A 10,096-nucleotide genomic window follows, 5' to 3' on the forward strand; every position below is an offset into this window, starting at 1 on the left:
GGAGGAGGTGGGGGTTGGGTGGGGATGGAGGGGGAGAAAATGGGCAAGGGGGGAGGGGGGGGTGGGGGGTTATAATTATTATTTTCAAATTTTTTATAAATTATGATTATATATATTATAAATATATTTTAATAGTTATAAATCATATATATTATAAATTAAAATAATTAATATAATAATTATATATTAATAGGCCTAGTTTGACCGGTTGATTAGAAGGGGTATTTTAGGCATTGTTTTTAAAATTTAGGTTCAAGTTGACTAGGGGGCGGTGTGATTATTTATTCATAACATAGGGGTAATTTTTTAATTAAAAATTTTATAAGGAGATTTTTGATATTTTGACATATCACAGAGGGTCAAAATAAATTTAACCCAAAAAACTCATGTAAAAACACTAAAGATGAGATCTAGAAATGAAAATACAAGCAAATATTAGTAGCAATCAATTTTATTACAATAAATTATATAACAAATTACATTGACATTTCTTGATATTAAGTTAAAATATATGACACTCTCTACTCTTTGCAAAATTATAGTTGATATGTCTCGGATGTGCTACCAAAAGCTTAGGAGTCTCAGTATAATGTAGAAAATAAAAACTTATACAAAAAATTGAACGGAATGGATTAAAAAATTTTTAAAATTATAAAAAAATTATCCACTTAATTCATAAAAAAAATAATTTTTAAAAAAAAATAAATAAAATTTTAATTTTTAATCTACAAGTGTATTTTGATCAGTTCACCATAAAAAATGGATGAAAACCTAACGGATGAGGCTAATTGTTAGACGATCGTTAAAAGTAGTGGGGTATTGGTAATTTTTCAAACAACGAATGAGTAGTCATAATTATATCCAAACCTCAAGAGAGGTCATTATAATTTACCCTAAGTTTTAACAAATGTTAATTGATATTCACCTGCAGAACAGTTAAGAGCCGATGTATAATCCTGGTGAAATAGTATTCACTATAACTTTTTACTTTTAACTATAGCAATTAACCATGACAAAAATCATATTTCTTCTGAAAAAATGATTAAAAGTCCTGATTTTTTTCATAAAATATCCTATTTTATTGAATTAACATGAGATTAAAATTGGTCCACTCCTCACAAAATTAAACATCAAGCATTAGGACACTAGAAAAAATATAATCATCCGTTACGATTAATTATTATGGTTAAAAGTAAAAAAATTATCATAAATACTAATTAATCACGACTACACATTGACTATTAACGGTTGTTTTCAAATAATGCTAAAATATTGGCTACAATTAAAAATTATAACAAATATTTTTATCATATGCAAAACTACGACAAACGTAAATTATTTGTAATAAAAATTTAAATTTTCAAATCAATCTCGTTTGATCATAATAATTAATATTAATTAATTATAATGATTTATAGTATCGAGAATAATTCATTTCTTGGATGGAGAAAAAGAGCATCATTTCCTGACTTCGGTAGGCCTTCTAAAAGTAAGTCAACAAAAGGATTAATGCAAATTCTGTCCCCATCAAATGCAATCAAATGGGCCTAAGAATTTTCCCTTTCTCCCAACCAAAGCAAAGTACATAAACATACCTCAATCAAATCATTCGAATCTCTTTTTTTTTTTTTTTTCTTTTACAATAATTTTGTGTACAATATATATAAATTTTATATAAATATTTTCAAATATAAAAAAGAGATAAAATTTTTATTTTCTTATTTTTTCTTGAAATATTATAAAGTTTTTAATTATCGTCATATATATTTATTTGGTTATATATTTATAAATATATCTTATTACATATTCAAGTTTGTATTTCCATTAAAGTACATATCGTTGATATATAATTATAATTGTTATGCTATGTAGTAATGTATAATATAAAAGCTTGACTTGAAATCACTACTTAGAGAAAAAAATTTAAATAAAAAAAGTATTTATAATCACTACTTAGAAAAAAAATATTAATCACTACCAGATGTGTGGGTATTTGTCTCGTTTTATGTAAGTTACTATAATTCGTTTGGCCATAGTTGTTTGTTGAATCGATGTAATTTGTCTACTGATTTTAGTCATATTGATTTATTATTTGAATCGATATATTACTCAAAAAATAAATAAGAAAAAAGAAATTCGCGATGATTGTATTTGGATTGATTGGTTCAAGATCATGCATTTCAAATCCCAGTAACAAATTATTTAAATTTATTTGGATAATTTCAAAAATTTTCAAGTATTTTAACTCTAAACTTGAACTATATTTTGTTAAATATTAAAAAAATAATTTTTTTTAGATTTATTACTTGAAATACGTTCTTTAAATCCTTCCTTCAAGTTCGAATCCATCAATTTAAATACAGCTTATCACAAAAGTAAAACGGGTCAATTACAGACACTTTCCGTGAGTTTTGTTATAATTATAGATACCTCCTAGTTGTTTGAGAAACTATAAATACACGTTATTATTTTTAACAATGAGTCAATTCCATTAGTTTCAATTATGTTTACATCCAATTTTTGTTATAAATAGACAAAATGCCTTTTGAATTACTAATAATAATTTATATTTATTTAAAAAAAATATTTACAGGGATCAATAAACTTTATAATTATTTACTTACTCATCTTCACATTTCTTTTTTATTTTTTTCAAGTATCTTTTTTGAAAAAATAAAATTTTTACCTTACCCTCTAAAGACTATATAATTACTTTTTATTTGAAGGAAGTAGTTGTAATATTTTAAATAACGATAAAAAATTTATAATTATGTCAAACGTTATAGAAAATAGCTGTAATTTATCTAAAAGTAAAAACCAAACATACGGAGCGTTACCGCAATATTAATTAATCTAAATTTTTTCATTCTTATTTTTGGGTAATTTTTCAAAACTTTTATGATCTATGATAAGATTATAAATTAAAAATAGTTTTCATATATATACACTTTTAATAATTGAAGGCGTGAATTGTTTGGTGTCTTCAGTGCTTTTTTTTTTTACTGACCATTGTGGCTCGTCGTTTCTGCATGCATATAATAAATAATCGTTCGTATTTTTAATTATATTATAAATAAAAATAAATTATATAAACTAACACATTACATGAAAAAAGTCAAACAAGCAAAGAAAGAATAGAAAACTAATTTATCAATTAACGTAAATTTTAAAGAAATTGAATGAGTTAATTATCTTATTAGTTGAACTATAAAAAATGCAACATTCAGCCATGATAAAAAATAAATAGCCGTAACAAATAGTCATTGACCACGGCCATACAACGATTGTTGGTCGTGGTATATGCGAGGGTGGTTAAAATATTGGTCATGTATTTACATTTTTCTTGGTGAAAAATATATGTTCTTCTATTGATTTTATTTAACTGTGGTAAATAAAAATTATTTATCATAATTTTCAGCTCATAGTAATTAAAATTATAGTCAATTATCGTTCTTTTTCTAGTGTGAAGGGCACTTTTGACTTTATAAAAAAATTGGTGCGATAGTATCATTAATCTTCAATCATAAGTTTGGAAGACTTTTCTTTTTTGTATCAGTATAGGTAGTTTGGATTTTCACCATTCAACTTTCATGTTCCTACTATCCAATTGGAAAATGAATTTTTCTAATTAGTTCATTATATTTATTTAATTTTTATTTTATTCTCTCTTGTACTCTAATTTATTTATTTTATACTTTTCTTTTAGAATTATCATTTTTATCTCAAGATATTATTCTTTTACTCTTTTTTTTCTCTGATCTCTATAAAAATTATATTTATTTTTCTTCACTTATACAAAATTAATTACATAACTTCATGTTACAACGTAAATAGCATTCTATTATTTATAAGTTTTCCAGAATTGTTATATAGAAAAAAATGCAAGCAATCACCTGTGATACTGTAAATAAGTAAATTATCTTCTATTAAAAAAAATTAGCAATTTACTCCCCCTATATTTTTTAAATACAACGATTTACCTCCATATATTTTTAAAATAAAGCAATTTACCTCTGTAAACAGTGGGGTAAATTGCTTATTTTAATTAATACAGGAGAGTAAAATTGCTTCTATTTTTTATAGAAAAATAATCTGTCCATTTACAATATCACAAGTGATAAATTGCATTAAACCCTTATTACATATATTTGGAGTGTGCCACGTACTGCTAATTTGAATCAATGATTCCGTAGCCGGACTTTAAACTATTAGTTTCTAAAAAGTAATAATATGAAACATATACGCCAAATTTATACTTTTTTTAGTATTTATTAAAAATTATTTTGAATTAAGGTTCATTTGATTCAAGTGAGAGGAAATAAGAAATTAAAAGGGGAACAAAAGTGAATGGGGGAGGAAAAGGAAATGAATAATAATTTTCCTTCAAATGTTTTAGTATGTTTAATAGAAGAAAACACTATTTTTTGTAATTTTACTAATTATTTTTATTTTGAATTAGAAATAAATAAATTAATTAATGTTATATTAAAATAATTTAAAAGTATTTTAATAAACAAAAAAAAAAAACAATATTTACAACAATTGCTTCTTCTTTTACACCTATTTTTATTTTTACTTTTTTTACACATCTATTATCAACTAAACCCGGCTATGACTATGGATTGAATTCACACCGGCCATGTGTACTCATTAATTGACACCACGACCCAGAAAAGGTACAAAACCCACCTCACTTTTCCCACTCTTTCTTCAACCACATCACTCATTACACACACCCACATAAATCGAAACATCCTTGTACGCCAAATGTATACAGAAAATTGTAATAAATATCCCGTCACATGCATGTATCTCTTCTCCGGGTATATAAAGACTGGATCTTTGGAAGCTTAGAGGCAAGAGAAATGGTGGGTTTGAAGGTTGGGAGTAGGCCGCCGTGGGTAGGTCTTGGAGCTGCTGTTTGGGTGCAAATAGCGTCTGGGAATGCGTACAACTTCCCTCTGTACTCCCACTCGCTGAAATCCGTTCTGGGCTTCAACCAAAGGCAGCTGACTCTGCTTGGGGTGGCGAATGACATTGGTGAGAACGTGGGCTTGTTGCCTGGGGTGGTGTGCAATAAGTTCCCGCCGTGGGTTGTTCTCTTGGTTGGTGGTTTTTCTTGTTTCTTTGGTTATGGGGTTCTTTGGCTTGCCCTCTCCAAGACTCTGATTTCCGTACCTTATTGGGTGGTAATTCTCTTTTTCGTTCCTCGCTCTGTTTTTGTGTTTTCTCCCCCTTTTTTGGCTTGCATGTGGAAAGGGTGGGTGGATTGCATGTGGTTTGTGCTATGGGATCTCTGTTTGGTGGCAGCGTTCGAGAAATCTTGATCTTGATGTAGTGTTTTCCAAATAATTATGGTGTTCTTTTAGTTGTTTTGCTATTTTGATTATGTACCTCTCGGTTTATGTATGTTTTACATGTGAATTTTGTAAGTTGGTTGACAATATGTGTTTGTAGAATTGGCTAATGTTGGGAATTTGTGTTCTGTGGTCGGTTGTGATAACGTAGAAACGGTCATGTTAGTCTCTAGGATTATCGTAAGTTTATTGTTAGATGCACAAAAGTGGTAGATTGAAGCAAATAGTTATGTCCCACTAAATCATGTAGTGAACTAATATCAGAACTCATTTTGTGGTAAGCGGAAAAGTAATTCGTATTGTCATTTTGAGTTATGATTAGGCTTTGCATTCTCTATCACATTTATAGACGACAGCAGCCGAAAAGAATAGCTCTGAATTTGAACTGTGTGATTCAAGAAAGTATTTATCATGCCTTGTGAAAGTTCACAGATAAGCATGTACAAAACTGTAATAGTACCTTGTAATTACCATGTGAACATTCGATCGGGTGATTGGCAGTGTGAGTTCTTCCCCTGGTGGTTTCAGATCTTTTACTCTAAACTGAAACTCTCGTCATATTCTGGACAATTGAAGCCTTTTTCTCCATATCATTTGATCTGTTGTGATTCATCAAGTACTGTAACAATGCTCAAGTTCGCAAAATGATCCTCTCCCATCTGTTGTTTGCTTCTTGGTTATTCTACACATAGCCTGTAGAACTTGCAAATTCTGATCACTGCAAAACTGTCATACCCCTTTGCGCCTTACGTGTAGTTATCTGAGATCAGTGATGATAACCATATAAGGAAAACTAAACTTGTGAAAACGTGGATTGGCTTCTGAGCATCCCAAAATATATCTTTCCTTCTATTTTTGTAACTGTAGTTAATTGTTGAATTTGCAGTTATGGTTTGCATTATGTATTGCAACAAACAGTAGTGCTTGGTTCAGCACGGCAGTCCTCGTCACTAACATGAGAAACTTCCCTCTTAGTCGGGGCACAGTTGCTGGTATTCTTAAAGGCTATGGGGGGCTTAGTGCTGCCGTGTATACTGAAATTTACAGTGTTTTGCTGAACAGCTCTTCCCCTAAGCTATTGCTGTTCCTTGCACTTGGAATTCCTGCACTCTGTCTTATGATGATGTTCTTTGTCAGGCCTTGTACTCCAGCTTCTGGAGATGATTCGTCAGAACATTGCCATTTTCTTTTCATTCAAGCTGCTAGTGTAGTTCTTGGCGTATATGTTCTTACAACGACCATTTTAGATGATGTGCTGTCTTTAAGTGCTCCTGTTGCCTATTGTTTTCTTCTTGTTATGGTGGTCCTCCTTATGGCTCCACTAGCTATCCCTGTGAAGATGACTTTCTACCCGTCCAATCGCAGCAAGTCGGCCTTACATGGCAAGGTGGTTGTACCTGCAGATCCTTCGTTGGTTCAAGACAACGCTAGTGCTGACAAAATGGAACCACTTCTAGAGCCATCTTCATCCAGAACAAACCTTGGAAGCTTTCATGAAAGTGACGACATATCTGAGGTAGACATGCTTCTTGCTGAAGGAGAAGGTGCGATAAAGAAAAGGAGGAGACCTAGAAGAGGCGAAGACTTCACATTTGCTGAAGCTATGATAAAAGCTGATTTTTGGCTTTTGTTCTTGGTATACTTTTTCGGGGTCGGATCTGGTGTCACTGTTCTCAATAACTTGGCTCAAATAGGAATAGCTCAATATATGCATGACACGAAGGTCCTCTTATCCCTCTTCAGCTTCTGCAATTTCGTCGGTCGGCTCGGTGGAGGTGTTATCTCTGAGTATCTTGTCAGGTTTGTCTTTACATTATCACCTAATGTAACTATTTTTAAGCCTGATACTTTCTTGGTGTGAAGGATGAAGCTAATATTTATGCTGTTTTATGATAAACATGGTGCAATCATCAGGAGAATTGACTAAGAATTTAGTGCCCATGTTATATGCTTATCTGTTTCTGATCAGTAGCGTAACTTTACTCGCAGATCCAAAGCAATTCCGAGGACCATTTGGATGACAATCACACAAGTAATAATGGTATTTACATACCTTCTCTTTGCATCAGCTATTAACGGCACTCTTTTCGCTGGAACTTCGCTGCTTGGTATCTGCTACGGCGTTCAATTTTCTATCATGGTTCCAACAGCTTCTGAACTTTTTGGCCTTAAGAACTTCGGTTTGTTCTTCAATTTCATGTCCCTGGGTAATCCACTTGGTGCTTATCTTTTCTCGGGTCTGCTTGCCGGCTTTGTATACGATAATGAGGCAGCAAAGCAGCACTCTGCGACTTGCTTGGGCCCGACCTGTTTTAGGCTTACGTTCCTTGTTCTGGCCGGAGCCTGCATCATCGGTACCATGCTTAGCATAGTATTGACCATGAGGATTTTACCAGTTTACAAAATGCTCTATGCCGGGGGCTCCTTCAGGCTACCTCAGAGTTCAAACCGTTGAGACGAAAGAATGGAAACTTTCAATAGGCTGCTGGCATGCACCTTGTAAGTATGTACCCAAACAATCAATCGTTACGTTATGATGTTCATATGATAACATTATCTGCATCGGCTTGAGATTTTTGCTAGAAGAGCCTGCTATTGTTTTAGGCGACTCACACCAGATATTGTGAGCTACAAGTCCTCGGAAGACGAGTGTATATTTTGGTTTCCTACTTTCTGGAGAAACAACACTAGTCATAATTTTGTCTGATGGTTTAATGTTTTCGTCCTCTGTCCTCTGTCCTCTGTCCTCTGTCCTCTGTCCTCTGTCCTCTGTCGTTTACGGGTAAGAATTAGTAGCAGTTCAGGTCTATATTTGATATGTATTGATCAGAAAACCTCCATTGCACTATAAGGTTCAGGCAGCAATTCTTGATTGTCAGCAATGACAAACAAGACCGAGTCTTTGGGAGACGGCCTATCGCGTCTGTAATCTGAGCGCTGCAGTGCCTCCACTGCAAGAGTCCTCGTGCTTCTGTCGTCAATAAGGTGGCCATCGCCTTCTAAGTAACACCCAAAGAGGAACTACGAATGACTCCCTTGCAAACCGACTAACACAAGACAACTCCCTTAAGAAACAAAAGGGGCTCTAGAAAGAGGCTGACGTTATTTCTCCCTACAAAATCCGAACCACCTTAAATCTAAACAAATTTGAAATTGGATAAATTAGACCGAGTTCTTTGTTTTGTTTTGGTATAATTATAAATATTTTCTATGTTCGAAAAATTATTAATATATTTATGATGTTTGATAAATTATATAATTCATAGATGGAGATCTTGAATTGTTAATTTTGTTTTTTGTTGTACGTCTCTTTAAATTGAAAAAAAAAAGATAAGGTGTATGAAAAATTGTAAGAATATGTCCGTTTAATTTGCAAAAGTATTTCGGGAAATTTTAAAAAATAAGTAGAATTATAATTTATAGTCTATGAGGATATTTTGTCAAATTTATCACAAAAATGAACGAAAATTTAATGGACATTGATTATGCTAGTTGACGGACGATCGTTAAATCAGAAGGAAGTTGTTGATTTTTTAAACAATAAAAATAATTACGCCAAATATATAAAAAACTTGATATGATTCACCATTTGAAATTTGAATAGGGTAATTTCAACTTATTCATAAAGTTGAAAATCCCAAAATTGGATTGAATAAAGCCAGGTACATTACACTTTTGGTTCATACCCTTTTGGTTTAGCCTTCAATTCAGCGATCTACTGTTTTTATTAGGTTAGTGAAGGCCAATGATAGTGTCTTAGCTTTTGTAGTTGAAGCTTTTCTAGGACCTGTAGTTTATTCAACTATCTCAACTACTTCATAGGTTGAGTAACTTGCATTTTATGTCTCGTAATTTAGGACATCGATGATTTTGATATCAATATTATTGACGTAACCACATTGTGTCCTTTAACTTAATAATATTATAACTTTTGTTCCAAATCAACTCTCGATTAATATTCTGATTGATTTAGCGCGTGTCTGTTCACGTGCTTTGTTAAGTTGGCAGTTTGGGAGGGAAGAATATTGACCAACTTGGAGGGAAAGACTTGTGAGCAAAGTAATCCTTCAACGCAATGCTTTGATAACGGGAAAAATGCAAGTAACCCCCTTTTCATATTGTAAATGGACAAATTATCCTCATATGAAAAAAAATAATAACAATTTACCTCCATCTGTTTTTTAAAAATGCAATAATTTACTTTCCCTGTGTTTTTCAAAATGAAGTAATTTAACTCCTTAGACATGGAGGTAAAATTGTTTCATTTAAAAAAAAAAAAATGCAGGGAGTAAATTGCTATTATTTTTTTATAGGGGGATAATTTGCTCATATGCAATATCACATGGAGGTAAATTGGATTAAACCCCTTCGATAATCGAATGGTTGATAATAAAATATTTAATATTTGAAATATTGCAGTTGTCGTAGAGAAGAGTTCACAAACAGACAGTTAGGAACAAAAATAAAACACTTAGATATTCTGTTACAATAAAAATCAAACAGTAAACTTAGTTGGGTATGAGTTTTTTTAGTAACAATTAGTGTACATCAACTGAACCACAAAGTAATCTGCTTGTATTGAAAATATAAGACATTCCGTTTCTAAGTGCAATCGATGTTACGCTATTTCTTCTAGAATAAGATAGAAGAAGATTGCAACGCCACTATATCATAATCCTCCTTGATCAATAGCTCAACCACCAAAGTTTGAGAAAACAAAATGCCAATTTGAGACGCAA

The 10,096-nt window shown here is 31.7% G+C and overlaps 1 protein-coding gene across 1 annotated transcript; it reads left to right on the forward strand.

Moving 5' to 3' along the window:
• Window positions 4,657–8,366, forward strand: LOC105166417 (protein NUCLEAR FUSION DEFECTIVE 4). Its single transcript, XM_011085759.2, has 3 exons — window positions 4,657–5,189; window positions 6,244–7,157; window positions 7,347–8,366. The coding sequence occupies exons 1-3, from the start codon at window positions 4,803–4,805 to the stop codon at window positions 7,810–7,812; spliced, it is 1,767 nt and encodes a 588-aa protein (XP_011084061.1). The 5' UTR covers window positions 4,657–4,802; the 3' UTR covers window positions 7,813–8,366.

This window comes from Sesamum indicum, linkage group LG7 (genome assembly GCF_000512975.1).
Source record: "Sesamum indicum cultivar Zhongzhi No. 13 linkage group LG7, S_indicum_v1.0, whole genome shotgun sequence".
In the NCBI taxonomy this organism is placed as follows: Eukaryota; Viridiplantae; Streptophyta; class Magnoliopsida; order Lamiales; family Pedaliaceae; genus Sesamum; species Sesamum indicum.